The following is a 21,956-nucleotide window of genomic DNA, read 5'->3' as shown; positions in this document are numbered from 1 at the left end:
CCATGAGGCCTCCCCTCAGCCTGCTCTGCTCGGGGCTGAACAAACCAAGGGGCCTCAGCCACTTCTCACATGTCTTGCCCTCCAGACCTGACCCTTCACCATCTTTGTAGCCCTCCTTTGGGCATTCTGTAATAGTTTTATGTCCTTATTTTGGGGCACACAAAACTGCACACAGTACTGAAGGTGAGGCCGCACCAGTGCAGAGCAGAGTGGGACAATAAATATACATCTGCTGACTCCAAAAGTCAGGTGTCTGTCCATCTGTAGATTTATCTGGAAGGTAGAGAGGAATGGTAATACCCCCAGCATCCCTTCCTTTAGCACCTCTAACTGTGTCTTGTTCTGCAGGTCTCATGGGGCAGAGCTCCACTGCACTGCCTCATCCCCTAGACCTCATTGCAGGTTAGCCTAGGAGATCAATTGAAACATGCTGAGTTCTCATAAATCTCCACTGAAGAACATGCCTCCTGATCTTGCTTCTAGGAATATGCTAGCTGGAGGCCTCTTACCCTGTGGGTTGACTCTTCTGGTCCCTAGAAGCCTGAGAGGGTGTGGAAAGGAGGAAGGCTGCCAGCTACAGCCTTCCATACTAGGTTAAGCAGAAAGGCAATCAAGTTTCCTAAGCAGTGTAACAGATGACAAGGTGTATATTTATCCCAGATACCCACATACTTTGGGGGAACTGTGCAACATGATATTTGTCATCATGCATCAGATCACTGGTGTACCTAATCCAATCCTATGGCTCTGACAGTGTCTGGGAGCTGAGCTGCCCGCAGTGATGCACCTTGCCAACCGTGCAATGCAGGAACAGAGGGTCTAGGATTAAAATTCCTCCACAGTTCCTCCGGCAATCAACTGGTACCCTGGCTGTTCTTATTATCTGAGCAGGCAGAGCTGCAAATGTAAATAATCACAAGATTAGGCAGCCTTCTAAAAACAACTAACACAACTACAGCATATATTTCTCAGTTGCCCCCTGGGCTGGATATGCTTTGAATGGGATAATACTTCATGCTGATTTCTTCTTACTTTCTCCTCTGTTAAATGATTCTTGGTATAACTGCATCCTGGATGTCAGGGGTGGAGAGTTACTGAAGTGCTGGAAGTGACCCATAATCTTTTACACAACTCCCAGCATCACCTCTAATGCCTCCCATCATCTCTCCATTCTCTGCATGCTTGTTTTTTGTGTTGTTGATGGTGGTGGTTTTCCTTTTTCATCTGTTGTCTTTGCTGCAAGGGAGTGAAGCCATTCTCCCATTCTGGCTGTGCTGGCAGGCAGCTGCATTCTGTAATGGTGCTGTTGCATTTGTGTTTTCAGTGCTGTCACCACCTTTGGATCAGCCCAGGAGTAGTTGCTTTGCTTGGCTGATTTTGGCTTCTGTCTTTCACAGAGAAGGAATCTTCCCCGAACTGTCTGCTGCAGCTTTTGCAACACTCCCCTGAACATGTATAAATCATTTCAAACCTGTTAATGTGAGCATATACTGGACTGCTTCTTTCCAGCCTGCATAGCTCAATGCTCTGGTCAGAGCAAGAGTGCTTCTTGCTGTCTCTTGTCTGACTGTCATTTTTAGCTCTTCCTACAGCTCCCGGCTTTCCTTACCTTGTGGTGAGTATGGAAACAGCTTCTACGTGTTCTTCCGAAGTATGGCTAACAAAATGGTTGGAGCTGGCAACACCTCATTACACCAAGCACCTCCTGTTTGGAGAACTTGTGCTTATCCTCATTACTTAGAGGCTCTCAGAAAAGTTGCATCTGGCAGGACTCTGTTTTTCCTCTGTTTCAGGCCTCTCTTCCCAGTGCAAGGATTCTGTGATCTGTCCCTCATGTCATGGAGTCCATTTGGGTCCAGGCCCTTGTGAGGCTTGGTTCCTGTAATGGATCTTGCTGGAGTGCCATAACTTTGTGTCTCACAGGTCTGTGTGACACTAGGTCAGTGACCCTCCAGGTTGTGTTGAAAACGTTTTCTGAGCAAACACCAGTCATATGACACAACCAATAGTTCTTTTTGCTCATATCCTTTTCAACTTCCTTCTGTTTTGTAATTGATTTAGTTTTGTGGGCATCTGATTTTCTGTTTGGTGTGTTCTATTCTGCCAGGGCCAAATGTAATTCCCTGACCACCATCTCCTAATGTAACAGGACTGAGAAGCTGGTGGTGAGACCTACCAGGTGTGACTGTCTCAGTTGGGATGGGTTATACTTAAGGGACTGGGTTGACAAAGTTTGCCAGATGCCAGAGGATCCAGCGATTTTTACTGACTATAGATCAGAGCACCAATTCTCTAAAAGCCCAGGTGTTTTTGTCAGGCAAACCAAGCTGCCCAGAGTATCAAGTAGCATTCATACCCTTGCTGAGCTGCCAACAACAATAGTATGAAGCAAGGCAAAAGGAGACTAGTGTTCAAAAATCGAGACCATTGTCTGTGACCTGTCCTGGTCATCCCAACAAAGTTGGGATTGTCTTGTCATCCTGTTAGGTGTGATATTGTCAGGTGTGATCTGGGCCATGCTAGAAACAGGGCACAGATACCAGCCTAGCAGTGGAAGCACTCCTGCAGAGCTCTCTGGCTAGCATTCCCTGTATTCCCCACCTGTAGCCAGAGGACCCTCATCCCCCAGTGCCCGACCAGTCTTTGCTTACCCTGCACTTCTAGGAGTGCCAAGAGGATGAGACATAGCAAGATTCCTGGTACCTCCTGAGACAAGGCAAATGTCCACCCACGGCACACCATGAGCCTTTCCACACCCATCTGCATATGATGTCCTTCTGTGATGAAATTTCACCTTCTACAGGTATCGTGTCATGGTTTTGCCCTTGATTAGCCTGCATTTTAGATTTTCCTAAGGTGGCTTAATTGATTAAAAAAAAAAAAAAACAAGAAAAAAAAAAAAAACAGTAATCCTATCAAGCTGTTTCCTGATAGGTCTCACCTCAGAGCTTATAGGATTGTGCTCATGGTTTGGTGAGACCTGCCTGTGTCCTGGTCTTTGGACTCTTTGTTCAAGCTCTTGACCCACTACTGTGTTTGATCAGACAAAGCTAAGGAGCTCTACCAAGTCCAGTGGCCCAAACACCTTGGTGATACTGCTTTAGGAATCACTTGTACTGAGGGTTGGTCTTAGACATAATAAATATTGCAGCACCTTAGGCACCAGTTTACACAGATATGAGATTCAGCCAGAGTGAGAAAGTACACTGCCAGCTCTCCTGGATGTGAAGCAAAGCCTGCTATAGGACTGAGTGTTACCACTGCCCACACTATCTGCTTGAGCTTGCGGAGAGCCTCAAGCAAGAACTCTAACAGTTGTTCTGCTTCCTCCTCCTCTCCAAAAAGGGAGATCTTTTAGACTGACAAAAAAAGAGAACATGGTTGTTCTGCATCTTCCTAAAGGAATGAGCTTTGATTCACTGAGTACAATGAATACCTGTTAACAAGTATCTGAAATACTAATGAAAAAGCACCAAAGCAAAACTCTTTATTATAAAGGGAATCAGATTTTTTATTTTTATACCCTTAAAGTTAAAAATATGCATTTCAAAGTATTTACAATGACTATATATGAAATAACCTTTGTTAATGAAACAGCAACGTACAGTAATAGAATATATCCACCAAATTGATAAAGTCTACATAAGAAGAAAATGTAACAGAAGGGGGGCTGGAGGTAGGGCGTGGGGAGAGGTAAATAGGGCCCATGCACAATCTGCACCTATACATTTTTAGATACTCTGCCTTTTAGGTATGGATGGAGTCACAGGAAGTTTTGACCTCTTGTCCCTTACAAATTCAGCTTGCAACTGAGATTCTTCAAACTGACAGAAACGTGTGGGTTGCAGCAGTAACAATGCCTGACTTACCCATGTCAGCTTTTCACGTGGGGACCTTGTATTACAGAGTGGACTCAAAATATCTCAGCAACCCTGGGAGGTAGGTATAGGCAGATGGAAAAGCACCGGTTTAAGTGACTGGCCTAAGATTGTGCAGCAAGGAACAGAACACACAAGTCCTGTCTCATCTCTCCAAGTCTCTCATTAGGGAATTCTTTTCAGGTAGCATCTGCTTTTGTGACAAGTTTTGTCACAAGTTGGGGCTCTCAATTAATACTATGTCCTGGATGACGATGTGGAAAAACAAACAAACAAGCAAACAAAACCACCTGCCTACAGATAAGGACTTAAAAAAAAAAAAAAAAAAAGAAAAAGAAAAAGAAAAAGTGATGTTCCAGTGTTGTTGCTATGTTCTAGAGCTAAATAGAAGATTTAAATGTAGACACACACTCAGATGATTGCCTCCCTGCATATGCATCATTGAGCAACTGCATCCTCTGTAATTAGGAACCCCTACGTACCTTCCCCCCCTCCTCTTTTTCTCTCTCTCTATCCATCATCCATGTCTGTATATTTGCCCTTCCTAACTGTATTTGATTCAACTGTGGGAATGTCAGATAGGAAACAGAACAGAAAAAAAAATATTGCTGCAGTGTTCATGTAGCATTTTTAATACTAATTTAATCTGATTTCTATTGGGTTGTTTCTCAATTTCATGTCTTTAACCTTCTTATATGTGCATATATATATATATATATAAAACTGTAACAAAAGGCCCATACCATTTGTTTCAATAGACAAAAAAAGGAGTTGTAAGCCTCACTGCCCAACCCACAAGGCACACTGAAAGGTAAGTGGGAAGGGCTCTAGACAGGGAAAAAGATGTAGCCCTTTTTTTTGTGGTGCTCTTCAGTCATCACTGCTGGGCTTGAATGTTTGTGAAGGTATGGCGTAACTGTGCAGAAAAGGGGAACAGCTGTCTGGGTCACTTGCAGATTTCTGGTGCAGCAGCCCCAGGAGTGAGAGATCAGTTGGAGCTGTTTTTCCCTCTGTTTGGTGAATGAGTTTCTGAGGATTCTAGTTTTGTTAGGTATTATTCTGTAGTGGTGGCGGAAGTGATGATGGTGGCTGTTTCTTTTCTTTTTTTTTTTTTCTTATTTTTTTCCTATTGGCCCAACAGTTCTCTCAGCAGAGCAATTCTTCCCTGTCTCCAGCAGCCAACCCTCTCCCCAGTACTCCCATCAGCCTTATTTTTTCCTAAGAACAAGGTAGAGGATGCCAATGATGAAACTGAAGCAAAAGCAGATCCAGGCCAATATGAAGCTGTAGCCGTGGTGAGCATTTACGAACCCTGACCGCAATCCTGTGAACCGAGCTGTGTAAATGGAGGCTCCAATCAGGATGCACAACCCTGTGGGAAGGAAGGGAAAACAGAGAGTTGGAAAATGCACAGAAACCAGCATTGCTGCAGGACATCTGAAGTCATGTTGTCCCCTGCGGCTGCTATGCATGTCTTGTGTCATCCAAGAGGGGGGCTGCTGCCCATTAGGCTTATTTCTAGAGGGTTTCTCTTGCAGACATGATGACTTGGGGCTTGCTTATTGGGTGCCATGTGGAATAAACTGTTGATAACTGGGAATCAGCAATAAGATCTGCAGATAGTTTGGCGCTATATGTTGGATCCTATGAGCAGTAGCTGCCTAACTGTTTATTCCCCTGCCCCCTGAAGTACTTTTTTTTATATATATATTTATATATATATTTATTTTTTTTCCCCCAAAGGTATTTTGCAATATTTACTGAGAATTTCTAATGAAAACCTGGAAATATTTTCACTATCTAAATTAGATTAAAAGTATGTATATATCACTCTCCAGTTTCTTTATGTCTTGTTTTATCAAAAATTGGTCCGCTGGAAACTTCTAGCTGGCTGACAACTTCCCCGATGGCCATGTGTGGCAGACACATGTGGCTACTTGTGCTTGCGGAGGCACTAGGAAGCATGCAGAGCAATTTCAAGGCGTGCATACTTACAGCAAACCAGCATGATGGCTCCAGTGATGTAGAAACGCTTGCCTTTCTCTAGGGTGAACAGCTGGACAATGAACATGACAAGGGCGATGACAGAGAAAATGATTGAGAGGATCATAAAGGCTTGTGCTGCTTTGAGGGGAGCTGTGAACACAGAGGGAGCAGATCTGAGGTCAGGACTCTGCCTCGGTATTGTGCGCCAAAGTCTGGCAAATCACTGCCACAGCCAAAAGGCAGATGTTACTCACCCGCTTCGCTGCTGTTGACTACCAGCTGCCTGCAGGTGCCATTGCACATTAGCCAGAGTCCCCACGAGCCTTTTCCGCTGCCGGTGGTGCCCACCATCCAAACCTGAAATCGGATGACACCGTTGTGTCGGGGGGGGACGTACCGGGGGAGGGGAGGATACAGTCCCGGGCCCGGCCGGCCCCGCGGAGCCGCCAGGGGTCACCATCGCCCCGGGCACGGCGGCAAATGGCGGCGGCAAATGGCGGCGGCCTCGCCCCGCGGCTGAGGGGCCCCGCGCGGGGCGTCGCAAGATGGAGGGCGGCGGCGGGGCCAGGGCCCGGATGTGGTGTGGCCGCGGGCCTTGGCGGGTGGTGATAAGGGGTAAAATGTTAGGAGGTGTGTGGATGGCGGCTCCCGGGAGCGGGCTGTTATCATAAAAACAGACGGGCACGGGAGAGCGCGTAATTATGTAACAGCCTGACAGCCAGATGGGATGATAAACACCGCTTCAAAGCCATCAGCTGCTGATCTCCTCTCGCTTGCACGAGGAGCGTTCAGGTGCTGCCGGTTCTGGGATGCAGCACAGAGCATGGCAAGCACACGCTGCCTCCCCATACCACCCCGATTCAGCTTGCTGAGCATGCCCTGAACTCGCTGCATCGTGCTCTTACTTGCGAGCAGATGTCTTTCATCTACAGACCTCAGCACCCACCAGCCTGCATGATGGGCTACTGCTGCAGAATGTGGCAGCAGCCCCCAGGTCTCTCCTCCAGGGTGGTCTCTACTTACATTGGCAATGGTGGAGACGAAGAGCATGATGACGGTGGCGATGTGAACTACAAAGATACCGGCCAGTAGCACCAACATCTTGGCGTCCTTCCTAGGTGGTGTCGCTAATGCAGAGAGCTCTGGAGGAGAACAAGAGCAGAGGGAGATGAAGGGAAGGGCTAAATCAAAGAATACCATTGTTGTAAGCGTTATTTACGTGTGACAAAGCAGGTTGATCTTAAATCCATTCTGGAAGCATGTAGTCACGAAAAAACATAGCTAAAACCTTTGTCAAAATCTGCAAGGGAGTTGCTCAAGCAGTTAAAGAAAGCCTGGAGGTAAAGGAACCAGTTTGGGAGGAGATGTAGAGCAGGGGTAGTTAGCTTTATAGCATTTTAAAAATAGCCTGGGTATATACATAGGTTGCTTAAACTAGTGTGTGGTTATGTAAAATAAAAGCGACATACTGCAGGCCTACACTCCAGGAAGCAGTTTCTGTTCACAGGATTCACAGAGGTCAGGAAAGATTTTGTCTTCCTGATCTCTTTTCCTTTTGCAGTACAGCCTTCTCCAGCTGGTCTGGGACATTGACAGGTGGTGCGGAGTGGAAGAATGGGTGTTCCTTGGGTACATCAGGTGCTGAGCAATGGTAGAGAATGGATTGGGGGACTCCCAGTACTCAATGGCCTGCTCCACTATGTAAGGAGAATAACTGGAACAGAAACACCACTGAAGTATTCTGGAGTAGAGGGAGACGCCTAATTTTGAAAAGAAAAGTACCCATTTCCTTTTTAAAACTTGAGGCATGCAGTTCACTTTATTACTGCAGTAAGATTCTCTTGTAATGCAAATTCTTTTTTTTTTTTTTTTTTTTTTTTTTTTTTCCTCCCTCTGTACCCTGCAAGCTTTTACTTTTGTAAGATTCATTATCATTGATGAACATGTCATTGGAACGACAAGGCTTTTGGGAAGGAAATGTACTTTAGATAGCTCTCGTGACACTCTTTATCAAGTCTGCTGTCTTTTTCCCTAAAAATGTGAAATACAAGGAATAAATCTCAGCCGTGAGAGTGAGTGCAGGCAATTCACACAAAGTGAGTGAGCATATTTCCTCTCCTTCCAGGAATTTGGTAGTAATCAGGCAGGAAAGTTTGCTGGGCCCACTCTGTGGCCATTGAAAGACTGCTTCCTAGAAAGTTTCACAGCTCTGTGTTGCTCTATCTCTTGCTAGGGATGATACTGAAGTGCTGCTGAAGAGCAGCATCAAGCATTTAATTAATGTTGGCTGTCAAGTTATTTTGGTCCAGGTGACTCAAGTAAAGTTTGATGCTGTCACAATTTGTACAGGGTGTGGTAACATTGTCAAGGAACAACACAATTATATTTCATGATGTCTTTCATGCAAACTGTGACAAAAAGCTTTGTAAGGTCCTATAAATGTTTTCCTTATTTACTCACTGACTCCACCTTCTCCACTCCTGTCTTTCATTGTGGGTGTATATGGGATTGTATTCCTTTAAAGACCTGCAGCTATTCCTTGCACTGCTTGGGATACAGTTTCCACAAACTACAGTGGGCAGGCTGGCTTCTCCATCAGTGGCACTTAGTCCAAATTCAGGATTAGCTTTGTTATGCAGCCCTCCTACCCAAGAAAGATTATTCTTTAGAAGGATAAATTAGGTTTGGTGACTGTTCGTATCTCCTCAGTAAGAACTTGGCAACCATGAGGTTTCCCTCAGTTGGAAGAACTCTCTAAAATTTAGCCCTGGCTTGCTTGTCTGCTTTGAGGTTGCCCTAGCAAACTTCCCCTTGCTCTAGGGTTTGATTTGCCTGGATGGCCTGGACACTGGTGGTGGCCTGTCTTGTCACAGTGCCTTCCTTGATGATCTGGGAGGAAATACAGCCATAGGAGATCCTCTCTGTAGTAATGGTCATTTGTGTGTGTTTAGCATTGCTAGAAGCCGGTTTCTCAGTACTATACACTGGCTACCAACGCATCTGGTCTGAGCAATAACTCCCTTTCTTCTCTTTGACTGCAAAAAAGAATGGGGGTTTCACAGTGCTGGATGGGAACTGACCCGGATACCTCCACTGCACCGTGAGCTGTGAAACTATTGCTATTGCTGAACTTAGTTATATAGCTGCAGCAGGTACCTTGAACACAGCATCTAAGTCAGATGCTCCCATCCCTTCGAATACTTGTCATCCTTGTTTCTGATTACCTTGGTTCATACACAGAATGTAACAAATGCTATTGCCACTATCGTCTACTGTTATGTATATACCAAATTATGGCAGACCTGCCTGCTGTGCCTTTGCTAAACAGTGGTTAAACTTTCTTCCTTTCCTAGATGAATGTTCTTTTTCATGTTTCTTTAAAAATGAGTTCAGTGGAGGGTTTTTTTGCTGATTATTTCTGAGGACCTTCAAAAAAGCCCTGTACTTGAAAGACTGAAAACCTACTTTCATGACACCCTAAAGGATTACAATAGTCCTTTAAAATGCATCTTCTGTTTGCATTCAGAAAGGAAAATGAGGGAAAATGTTACTTTTCAATGTAAAGAAAAAAGGAAGAAGAAAAGGAGAAAACCAAATCCTTTATTCCCTTTACTCTTTCTGCCCGGTTTTTGCACTGCTTTAGAGCACTGTCAGTTCAGGTGATATCAGTGTACCTACTTCCTGAGAACATCAGCACCTCTCCCTGAATATACATGCTATCAAATGCATCCCCCCTGGGATATATGTTCATAGCTTAGTTTTGAATCTTTGTGAGTTAAAGCACACGCCTCCCTCTCTATTCATTCACTTTCCCCTTCCTTTACCTCTCTCTGCTTTTTAAATAAAACACTGGAGAACAATCCCAAAGGAACAGTGGGTGAACAGGATTGAAATAGAGTCATCTCTCTCTGACTATATGACATGGACTTTTCCTCCCATTATGCAGAGAAATTGGCAGAGTGTTGGTGACTGACAGGATACTCTTTCCATTTGTTAAGTGTGAGACATCTTTCTCCGCTACAGGGTGGGGTCACTTTGCTGGAGCAATAGGACACAATTGCATGCAAATGCCTTTTCTAACATTCCCCTTTCTAAACTGCAGTTGGATTTGGAGTTCCTTAGGCTCTTCTCGGATTATGAGTCAGTCTTAACCTTCATAGAGCTGCCGTTTTTTTCCACTGACTCACCCCAAAGCTCTCAAAACCATAATTATTTAACCCTAAAAGTGTTCAGGACACTATTAGTTTTAGGGCTGATTCTCAAGAACCTGTCAAGCGAACAGGTTGTGAATCCTGCAGTGAACGTGCTGGTGCATCTCCTTAAGGAGAGACTCCAGCTAAGCCAAGGAAAACAAGGCTGAGATATGAGAGTAGAATGGCTACTGAGGTAGGATATTCTGGTGGGGAAGAAGGAGCCAAGATCATGCACCTGCTGAACTGCATGGGTGAGTCGAGAGAGAAGATCTTGCACTGATGACAGAAGGCTGGGCTGGCAGATGAGGAGAAATAGCAAGTCCCACCAACAGTAACCATGAATAAAAATCACCATAGAAGCCTTCAGCACAAAAATGCCTACAGATAAGCACGACAGACTATATCTACACAGAGACTTTTTCTCTATTCATGCAGGAGTGCACATACAAGGAAACAACACATAGATCTGGAGCAAGCCAGTTCAAGTTCAAGCAGTCAAGCACTCCATTAAAAACTAAGACAAAGGTTTCCCATGCAAACAAGATGTAGCCACCTATAATGTCCCTCTGTCTAGTTAAGTGTTTTGGAACCTGCTGTCTGGAGGGCAGGCCAGATAAGTGAGTCCTTGTTCTTAGTTTACAGCTTAGCATAGCATCAGGATGGAATGCAAAGTGCCACTTGGAGATATAACTAAGTATAATTCCCATATTATAGTTCCTCAAATAAAGGGAGTGGGTTACTTGAGAGGACAAGCCAGATTAGGTAGTGGTCCTTTGCTTCTTGCAGAGAAAAGGAGTTGAGAGGAAGTGTACAGGATGTTTCCACAGGAATGATTGGGTTGTTTGGTTGAAAAATGGGAGCACTCTCAATTAAATCTGAAATATTTTGGATCTGAAATGTTCCTGAGGGGTGGAGTCGTCTGACTTGCATTCCTCTTCTCCTCTCTGAACTGAAGTTTCTGCGTGGGACTTCCTCTCCTAGGATGAACTGATGAGGTACTGTGAGAGATGCTGACTGAAGGGAGAGCATACAGAGTCCAGAGAGCACATGACATCTAAACTGCACCTTCTGTGAGCACTGTGGTGACTTGCAACTCCCCTAAAAATCTATTTTTTTTTTCCTGAAGTGCCTTGAGATTAAGACATTCAATTTTTCAACATCTTGGGGAAAGATTATACACCTTTATGAACACAACAAAAATCTCCATGGATTGAAAGCAACTGAGATGAAAGAAATTCTGCCTCCTCTGGCTGCCACCACAGAATATAAGAAATGCAAAAGTAAGTCAGATCAGTGGTCCTTCTCAACCAGTACACTGTCTCTGATGGTGGTGGTAGGATATATCTTCCAGTATTCAGAGAAAGCACATGAATTTGGCCATAGACACAGGAATACTGGTGCTTTAAGTCAGGGTCAAGGCCACTCAGAAAGGAAGGGCAAAATTGGAAAGAATGGGACAGAAAAGACAAAGTATTTGGTGCTGTCTGAAACTGGCACAAACTGTCACTGGTGCATTCCTCACAGCAAAGGTAGCCTACAAATAGCAATGCTGCCATGATGCCATCAAGTAGGAGTAATCTCAGGATAGAACAAAACTCTACTGAGTTCATAGATCTGCCTTTGACGGAGCTTAGGCCAAGGCTTCATATTAGCCCTGCTATGATTACACGCCTTGTCGCTGTGCATGATATGAGCGTGAATTCTCATCATGCCCAGGGCCACTTGGCTGACTGCAAAGATGTGACGTTCTCTGTGATATTCTGGTGGCACGGTGACTTTGGACCCATTGCACTGATACTAGAAAGCTCATGACAATTTTGAGCAAGCAGATTTGTTTTTTATTATTAATATTTTTTATTTTGAACCTTTGCTCTGCTTCTTGCTTTAAATCTAGCTGAATCTGGAGTCCTTGCTGACTCCAGGCTTTTACAAACCACTGTACGCCAGCACAGCTGTTGAGAACCTGGTTTTGACGGACCGGCCTGACTCAATTTACAAGTCAGATGCTTTTTATAGAGATGTAGATGAGTAGGCTGGTGCCTCTGGAAAGAGATTTCACATGTGTGGGAAAAGGGTTGGGCAGGAGGCGTGTGTGGGCACATAGAGACCTTTGGTTTATGGCAGTGAGAAAATTTTATGCGTGCATGGGTGTTGTCTGTCTGGGGTGACCACATGGGGTACAGCGAGGCTGTAGAAGTAGCAGATGAATGTCAAACAAAAGGAAAGAGTAGAGCAGCCCCAGGGGTTAAAACTGAATATAAGCTTAATTAAATGAAAGATTTTGCGTGGTTCTTGGGAAGCATTTCCTGGTGGTACATTCTCCAAGGGATCAGGGTGAATCGCTTTCCCAAGGGAGTGGTTAAGCCTCAGCACGTGAATCACTTCTTGTGGGGCCAGACAACGTCGTCGAGAATGTACCCTTGGTAACGAACCTCCCCTTGCTGACAGATGCAAGGGGGAATCAGAAAAAATGAGACACTAGGGTTTTCCAGCTCTCATGCTCATGATTCATCTGAGAGTGGGGAAATGTCAGAGCTCCTAGGGCAGACACTGCGAAATTGGCATTTTCTCCTGAAGAAACCACCCTGGAGCGTTCAGCCATGTGACAACATCAACAGAAACTCCAGAGCTCACTTGGTAGTAGGAAGGGGAAGAGACAGCTGCCCGGGGCTGGGCAGGCAGCCAGCAGCTGATGCGGGAGGAAAACACTGTCACTCCTCACACTAGACACACGGTGGAAGGGCTGGGACTGGCGGGCAGAGTGTGACAGCGTGGGGTAGGGGAGCTCAAAGCTAGAAGCAGCACAGAAGTGATCCTCTGCACCTTGTGAGGTGCTCTGGGAAGCACCCTCGCCCCTGATGCGTTGGATGGTCCCTGGGTGGGTGAATTAGATATAGGGAAAGGCTGGGAGTTGCTGGGACTTGAAGGGGCTCAGACAAGATGCCAAGATATGCAAGAAATAACTGTGGGAGGACTGACGGTCTGGGAGATGACACGGTGTGTGTAGGGGTGTGTGTGTGCAGCTCGGTGTGGCTCCCCGTATGAATGGGAGTGTGTGTCTGTGGTTTCTCTGTGAGCAGAGCTGAACTATGTGTGTGCATGCATGCGTGCTCATGCATGGATTCCTTGTAGGTGCACATATTTACCTGCACGAGTTTGACAGTGCCCATGTGGGAGAAACCACCTGACAGCTCTGACAGGGAAGATCAGGTTACAGCGTGGTGTGAGCAGAAGTGCACATACCATTTCTCTGTTTCTCTTGGGAGTGCCTGCTTTTCTTCCTTACTATACCCTTTAGATAGAGGTGGAAGGTCTGTGGAGCCCACATTGGATGTGTTTTTGGCTGCATTTTTTAATTTAAAACTGCAAATCTCTGATTTACATAGATAGTTTGATAAAGATTGTCCCTTTTTTTTAAAAAAATAATAATATTTATTTTTAATGAGAGTGAATAAATGGTTCCTCCTCAGATAGAGTCCCTCTCTCTCAAGACTGAAAAACCTCTGAACGTGCCAGTACAGACTATGAGACACTGAGGTCAACGTGACTTAGACATCTCAAGAGTCTGAGCTTTTGGGTCAGTCTGCCTCCAGGGTGTCCTTGTTCCTATAACCCAGCTTGGAAAACACAGTGAAGGACTAAATTGCAAAATTGTTCAATGGGTCTTTCTTTCAACCTCCAGAGCATATTGGGCGGGGTGGCGGGGGGGAGGGGGGGAGAGAGGATGAATGAAAGAACACCTCCTGGGTATAAAGAACAAGCAAGAGGATGCTGTGCAGCCTGGAGTTGAGCTGTGGTCTTTGAGGGGAAAAGGGGACAAAGGTGGTCATGAAGTAAAATGTCCTGTCTGGCTTTGAGAAGGCTGCTTACATCTGCAGTTACTACGAGCTGGCAGAACCATGTAAGACAAGGATTGTTTGAGCTCATGTTACATACGGAAATGGCTTTCTGCACAAGTCCCCTTGCTGGGGCAAACCACACTGACCTGGCTGCAGCTGCTGAATCCAGCTAGCAGGCAGGTTGGCACTGAGTTCTGGAGCTGGTCATCAACAGCCCCTTGACCAGCTTGCTCCCAGCTCTGAGCATTTTGCAGCTCACTCCTCTTTCTCCCATGGCTCTCACTGTCTTTTCCTAGGGCTTGTTGGGGCCCGTAGGGGAGATGTCGATCAGGAATGAGAAGAATGTGGACGCTGGACCCAGTCCTGGCAGTTGCTTTCACAACTCCCCACCTTAAGCAGACTCTGCCCTGTGAGGGCAAAAGGGCAGTGAAGGCCTTCACCCTAGATTTCCTCAAATCCAAAGATATCCTCTATGTCGCAAGAGTTAAGCCTTGAGCATTAGCCACTGCTCACCTGCCTTCAGCCACCCAGTGCTCAATAGCCCATTGTGTTTCTCTGCATGCCTGGGGATGACCTAGTCCACGATCTGTTCCTAGAAGCTCAGTGTTGGCATATACCCATCCATGCCTGTGGAGCAGATTGATTTTTATGAGGGAAAAGGGTTAAATCTTAACTAAGAGCTTGGAGAAATGGTCGGTCCTCAGGGAGAGTGGGTTCAGGAGCAGAGTTGTCCTTCCCTACCATGACAGAGCATGGACTACATTTGATCTTACTCAGAGAACAGCTTCCATGTACTCTCTGCCCTGCTGCAAAAAGTTCAGGAGGAGGAGGATGTGTGGAGCTGTAAATTTGGCCCGGGTTTCCTTTGTTCATTGACCAGCTGTTCAAACTCAGGAGGTACTTTCCAAAACTCTCCCGGGGGGACTGAAGAAATCCTGCTTTAGATTGCAGCCCCCGGATGTACTGCTTTGCTGCCCTCCCTGGAGAGTAGTATCAGAAAGCAGTGTAAAAGAGGAGGTACTCTAGACTTCTCTCTGGGCTGTTTATATGGGGAATTGCTGCTGGACCCTTTGTCATGCTATGGGATGACTGACGCTGGCAGAGGATCTGTACAGTCACATTTGGGCTGGTGCCTCAGCTCATTCATTCGGGGCTGGTGTTACAGCACTGTAGCTACCGGTTAGCTATCAATTCAGCAAGGCCATGGAGAAGAGTCTCCTTTTCTGTGTGTGGTGCTTTGCCTCAGCAGAAAAGACTTGTGCTGCATTAAGCATCCATCTTTAGATGGGGAGATGGAAATCTACTTCCTCACCCTCCCTTTTGGGGGTGCACCTCTGGGGCTTTTACATCTCCACGCCTTAAAGGAAAGGTGAAGAATGCTCAGCTTTTAGTCCCTTTTCATCATTTTCTTTGTATGCGAACAGCAGGAAGGAAAAAATTTGGGAGTACCACACCCTGCAGCCTGCCCTGTGTTGTGCTGTGTGGCGGTGCTGTCATCTGCCTATCAAAGGGTATGGGAGGAGGAGAGATACAGGGGGTCTAGCAGTGCTACTTCTTGCCTGGTGGGGTGCCTGAGTGTCTGAGGGCAGACCCCAGCTGGGCACTAGTCAGGTCCCTTCCCCTTTGTGAAGAGAGCACCCATCAGGCAGCCAGTGGGAAGGAGAAACATGCTGTGGATCGAAGAGTAACATCTTCAGCTTGGGGCTGATGGGGCTGCGGAGCCCTGTGAGAGTGGGGACAGAGCTAAGGACGCAGCCTGCATTCCCATGTGCCAGCCCTGTAGCTGGGAGGGTGATGAACAGAGATGGATTCATGCCTGCAGCAAACCCCTCCTCTGTCACGGTAAGCAAGGCCCCCAGGTGGGCCTTTCACCAAAAAGACACGGGCTGTTATCAGCAGATCTCCCAGAGCTGTTTCAAAACGCTACCTCCGCTCCACCCCAGGGCGCCCAGCAGCAATTCCCGCGTGCACTCACATTGCTCACACACCACAAAACCCAAAGACCAGCAGCTAGGCCAGCAGGGCCGGTTCTCCAAGCCCCTGTCCCCAGCAGGGCAGCGGGCAGCACCAGCAGCCCCATGGCACCCACCCCAGAGCTGGGTGTCTCCCGGCGGCATCCCAAATTCCCCGTCCGCTAGCGTGCTCTTGGGCGTGGCTCGGCTCCACCTCTCTTGTACATCTGCCTTGGGACAGCCTGTGCCCTGCGGAGATGCCCAGCTCTCTCACGAGACAAAGGGCCCGGTCTGCGAGTCAGGCATTGCTCATAGCTGGGGAGAGCTGGCCACAGGAGCCTGCAGCGAGGAGCTCCTCGGGTGGGTGAGCAGCAGCAGCCTGCCAGGCCATGCTTCCAGGCACCGCCGTGTGAGCGGGAGTGAGCTGCAGCCCTTTGGATGCTGCTCCCCAGTGGGGCAGATAGAAGCAAGCTGCCTTCCAGCCCATGCTCCCTCTGCACACAGGCCCCAGGTTTGGCAGCTGGGTGAGGTGGGCTGGGTGGGGACATGGGGACATTCGGCTGACTTAGCCCCCTGTTATCACAGGAACGATAGCTAACGAGCTCCATGCTTTCACGATCTTCATGCTCTGCTCCCTCTGTGTTTGCTCAGGAAAGAATCCAACTCCATCCAGAAATGTCAAGTGGGCCACGCTACTCTCAGAGGTGCCTTGAGGAATTCAAAGCCTTTGAGTGAAAGTTGCTCTGCGGCCACAGCATTTACTTATTTATTTTTTTAACAAACCGATTTCATTGTTAATCATGACAACTCCCCCGAACACTTTCCACCCAGACTGACTGTCAGCTGCCTCAGGCAGCTTCCTGACCACTGAAACACATCTATTTCTTGGGCAGGAGGCATCCCTGCGTGACCGAGCTGCAAGCAAGAGGGGACCTCGAGAAGTCACAAAATCCATCCTGCTGCCACAAGACATGGTCAGCCCAGCTTCTTGGACATCCCTGTAATAACTGTCCACAGCACCAACCTGAGCCCCAGCAATTCTCAGCTGGACTGAATATAATTTTGGGCTCTTTCAGCCCCATGAAACTGTAGGGGCGGACTGGGTTCCTGCTACGGGAACCAAAGCCTGCTGCCAGCAAACTGCGCTCCCTTTCTCAGACCTCAAAAATAGTTCAGGGATTCGACCGCAGGACACGAACCACAGCAGACTGATGAAGTGAGAAAAGTGGTGTAGACGGGGAGGGAGAGGGAGAGGTTGCATAGAGAAAGGCAGGTGAGTAGGGAAAACTGCCAGTCTCCGCGATCCCACACTTCCCATCAGTGCCTGCCCCCACCACACCCTATCAAGTCCACACTCTCCCTCGCTTTGCCTCTCACCACTCCCTGCTCCCGGGTCTGTGCTGCCAAGGAGGGGGTGCAGCATGAATTTCTACCCATTGCAATGTTCCAGCTGGGGCTGGCTTCAGGAGCTGGGACCCCCAACAGCATGAGAGAGCTGCTCCCCCTAGTACCCCAAAGCCTCTCCAGCTTCACTTGGAACAAGGGCTGTTGTTTTAAATTAGAGCTTGGCAAAATACTGACGGAGTGGAGAGAGAACGGAGACATGCAGAAAAATGTGAGCAAGAGCCAAAAGTGCTGAACCAGCAGCCCTAACTTTGAGCGGGCGTTTTCCCACATTTGTAAACAATGCCAGCGCTGCTCTGAAGGAGTGTGGCAGCTCCCATGTCACTGCTGGCCCAGCCTGGGCTCTCAGAGCTGGTGTCCCAGCTGCACATGCCCTGGAGGTAAGAATTACATTGCTGGAGCCAGTGCTATATACTTGCAGCATTGTTTTACCCCGTAACACAGCTGGATTTCAAAGCAAATGCTGAAAGTTGAGGTGAATCCCGTGGCGAGCTCGTATGCCAAGTCAAAGTGGCAGAGCAAGGGAGAAAAGCAAGCTGGGCTGCAGGACGAGGGGAGCAGGCACCCGTGAGTGAGAAAAGTCGCTGAGGATTTGGAGTGAAGCTCTTACCGTGTGGGCTGGGGCTGGTGCTGGCACCTGTGGAAGCAGGAGCGTGCGGGGCCGCGGTGCTGCTGTGCCGGAGCGCAGAGCCGTAGTGAAGGGGAGTGACCTGCTGGTGGTTTAAGTTTCCTCGGTGGTGCGCAAGGGTGGTGTCTCTCCACTCTGTTTTAAAGGAGTTACTATGAATCAGTCTGCCTTTAAAGCGAGGGAGAAAAAAAAAAAAAGTTTCATAAGCTACGCCCTGCTTTGTTGGCAAGGTGTCAAGAGTCACTGGGAGGAAACCAGCGATTCAAAGAAATCTGTGTAGGGTTGTGTCTGACTCAGAGCTCAGCACAGAGACCGCAGCCTGGAAAAAAAAGACTGACGCTGATCCAGCTGAGTAATAGAGGCCCACAACAGCATCTGTTTATAAAACTGAACTTCTGGTTGTCATAAAAAATATTGTGTAGTTACAAATGTGGCAACGAGACTTCAACAATGCAATTCCCTCAAACAAGCAAACAGCCGGTTGGCATGGGACGTAGTGAAGCTGGGTGAGTCACCACATCCCTCAGCCCTCTTCTGCACAGAGAGAAATTGCCAAGGTTGGCAGTGTGAGGGAATGCAAATCTGACCTGTGGGATGGGCACGGGCAAGACTTTTGGGAACATACCAAAGAGCAGAGATGCTCAAAATGCAGCTCTGGCCTGGTGGTGACTCTAGAGCAAGCTGGCCAGATGGTGGTGGTTTGCTTCCACAGGGAGAGCATGGGAAGGAAAGATGGAACAGGGAGTTTGTCATTCACAGTTTTCTGAGGTCAGCATTTCTTGTCAACTTAAAGACCTCTAAAAATAGATTCTTTACATTTGCAGAGAATTGAGTGAGGTAGCTGTCTCGTGGATGCTACAGGCAACACTGAATGGGGATGTGTTCGACATGCTGGAGAAGGAGGAAGAAGTTTGTGAGACAGCATCTCGGTTAAGATGTGATCCATACTGTGATAGAGTTGGTGATCTGCTACTGTAAGAAACCAAACCTTCCTTTGCAGAGGCACAGAAAAGGATGAGCAGATACTGATAAAATAACTGGCAAAAGTTTTTATCTCTTTAGTGAGGATGATACTGCATTGCTTCTATTCAAAAAAGAAAGCTGGTATTCTTTGAAGACAACACAAATTAAAAAACTTTGCTATATTTCAATTATTCCTTCTTTCTGGTGTTATTGATATGTCTTGTCCCAGTCTAATTTTAGACCGTAGCAACCAACTTAAAAACAGATCTGTGGATGAAACAGCAACAAATATGACACATATGGTGGGCAAAGACTTTATGCCCAGACAGTTCCATGGGAAATTTGCCACTGAGGGAAAATAAAGACAGAATTTTGTTCCCCAAGGATGTAATAAGCCTAACTATGTTTATCACATATGGATTAGAATATGTATTTTGTTTGTTTGTTTGTTTGTTTGTTGTTTTGTTTTTTTTTTGGTGATATATATAAATATGATATCCAGGGAAAGCAAAATACATTCACTTACCCTGCAGAAGGAGCTGGCATTTGCATTGAGCTGCACTGTCCATTTTCCCCTTCCTGTTCTCCCATCAGAGTTTATTGGAGTGAGGGATGTTCAGCTCCACACAAAATTCTGGACCAGGTGGTCCTAAAGCAGCCCTTCTGGTCCACTTACCAGAGTTTGGTGGTGATGGGTTTGCTCTTTTCCCCAGAGCTGCTCACAAGTGACTGCCCACTAGCCACAGGGTAACTTGCTGCAGAAGTGCTCGCCTGAGACCCAACAGCCCAAACACCTGCATCTAAAACACACATTGGGCAAGGTTGGTGGAGTCTGCTAAGAAACTGAGTGTGAAGTGACCCATGACTGGCAAAACGTTTTTGTCCAGAGAGAGCAAACTCATTTTGTACAAGTTGCTCTCTAGCTGTGCCAGGCAATGGCCAGCATCAGGCTCTTTGCAGGGAGGTAGCAGCATTCTGCGGTGTCAGCAGCAGCTTGCCCACAGGAGTGCTTCTTCCTAGCTCTCCTTCTGGAAAAACTGGTGCCTGGCCAGAGGAGTAAAGAAACATAACCAGACAGGTCACATATGCTGTGACTGTGGCCCTGGAGGAACACTGCTATGCTACCAGCAATTGGCTTCATCCCTGTTGCTCCACCTGTCAAGCTAGATGTGAGGGGGGTAACAGTGAATGTCAAGCAAACAAAGGTGCAGATAACTGCTCCTGTTTGGGAGCAACATTGCATGGTGGTAAGATGATGGTTTAAGCAAGTAAAGGGGTCCCTCTAACGTCAGGGTATGATGAGGTCAGGGAACAGCTCAAGCTCCACTGAGCATATCAGCAGCAATTTTGGGATATTTCCATCCTTGCATCCACCTGTCTTTCTGGAGAGGGAGAAGACAGGGTATAATTAAGAGAAATTCCTACTGATAGGTAAAGGCAGGAGAATATTTCAAGTTGATGACATTTGTCTTGTTTTCTGTCACTGTTTGTCTGTGGACGAAGCACTAGCTCAGTGAGCCTTTCTGTATGTGTGAGGGAGAGCCAGCTCTACCCACCCATCTAGAGAAGAGGCTGGTCTTTCTGTGTACCTCTGGCAACTTCTCCCTTTAGGGTGTGTGGTTTTCATAAGGGAGGTTGCAGTGGAAACTGTGATGTGAAAAGTCTCATCACGGGATCTAAAGTGTAAAACGTGCTGCCAGTTTGACATGTGAAGGTTGAATTGCCTAAGATGCACACCCCGTAATTCATGGTGTCCCTTGACCTAAGCATCACTCATTTCACAGGATTTTCTGAATGCCGACTAATAGGAGGCGGTCAGGTCAAAGCCATGAGAACTTAAGCTGTGGGAATCTGGACTGGCATTTCCATGGGCAATGAGAGGGTGAAACTTTCCCATGCATGCCAAGCCTTTGCTGAAGCTCTTCCTAAACAAACAGCTTGCAGCTGCTATATGTCTGCTTATTTTGCCATACGTCTGCAGACATCACTACTGTGTATGACCTGTAGTCCATGGTGTAACGAGAAGAGCATCTGCACTGACATTAGATAAGAAAGACAAGCATTAAACTTTGACAAGCCCAGATCAAAGGAGGAATGGAGGAAGAGGAGATGAAGTGTGGAGTTAGCTATGGGGAAGGCATGGTCAGGCTCAGCTGGAAGCATCCAGAAGAGATCATTTCTAGAGAGGGGTGCCAGGGTAAATAGGCCATGATAGCGGAGTTCCCATGCTCTCTGTGATGCTTTCTAGTATGAATTCAACGGGACATACATGTGCTATGCAAGTGAGTTTGTCTGGATAACCATCTGCAAACACACATTGCATATTACGTCCCCCCAGTCTAAACAGCATGGCTTTCCATCTGAAAACACTTAACCCCTTTCCTCTCTCTTAGATGTGTTATTTGCTCTGTGCAACATCCTGCTGGCAGGTTGCAGGACAGGTGGAATTGATATGCTCCATGCTGTTTGCTACTTCTCCACTTGTCATGACACAGAGAAGGTGGGGCTGAGCCTGAGCTTATATGCGGGTTTAAAAAAATAGAAACCAGCAGGTTTCATACTGCTCTGTGATGGTGTAACTGATGTGTTTGTGTGTGTATCCTGGGGTTATCCATGTGATACAGTAACTTGCAGAGACATATGATACATCTCAGAGCCCTGTGATAAACTGCATTTGTCACGCATGACCCTGCAGGGCTTCAAATGGAAGCATTCATCCACTAGAGAGGAGAGGGAGATGGTTCTCTTATTTATAGCTTTGCTGTGCTCTGAGGAAGCAGATATTGGAATTCACACCTTTATGGTTTTGGTCATTTCTCTAATGTTTGTTGTCATGCTCCTGTCCCCCTAAGGATGCTAGATTTCCAGCACTTAGGGAAGATGACTTTACAAGCTCAGTGGTACAAGAAAAGAATGGATTGCAGTCAGCAGTGAACAGATGTAACTTGCCCTGTACTCAGCTGATTTTTTATTTTTACTCTTTTTGGTGGCAGGGCTGATTTCTGGCCTAAATTCTTCAGTAAACTGCTTGAAAAACAAAACCTATGGAAAAATCCATATATTTTTTTTTCTTCCAAAATCAGCTAGGGCTGCCAGTCTGACTGACCTTTTGA

General features: G+C 46.8%; 1 protein-coding gene across 1 annotated transcript; it reads right to left on the bottom strand.

Annotated features, from left to right (window-relative positions):
• Positions 1 to 3,502: 3,502 nt before the first annotated feature.
• Positions 3,503 to 18,004, bottom strand: EMP1 (epithelial membrane protein 1). Its single transcript, XM_084287879.1, has 5 exons — positions 17,863 to 18,004; positions 6,888 to 7,006; positions 6,119 to 6,221; positions 5,874 to 6,014; positions 3,503 to 5,250 (listed from the first exon to the last, which is right to left on the bottom strand). Exons 2-5 carry the CDS (start codon positions 6,963 to 6,965, stop codon positions 5,087 to 5,089), a joined length of 486 nt encoding a protein of 161 aa, XP_084144005.1. The 5' UTR covers positions 6,966 to 7,006; positions 17,863 to 18,004; the 3' UTR covers positions 3,503 to 5,086.
• Between the last annotated feature and the right edge of the window lie 3,952 nt (positions 18,005 to 21,956).

The sequence above is a fragment of the Netta rufina genome (assembly GCF_964035555.1).
Source record: "Netta rufina genome assembly, chromosome: 1".
Lineage (NCBI taxonomy): Eukaryota > Metazoa > Chordata > Aves > Anseriformes > Anatidae > Netta > Netta rufina.
The sequence above is the reverse complement of the archived record's forward strand: the minus strand, read 5'-3'. Positions and strand labels throughout refer to the sequence as shown.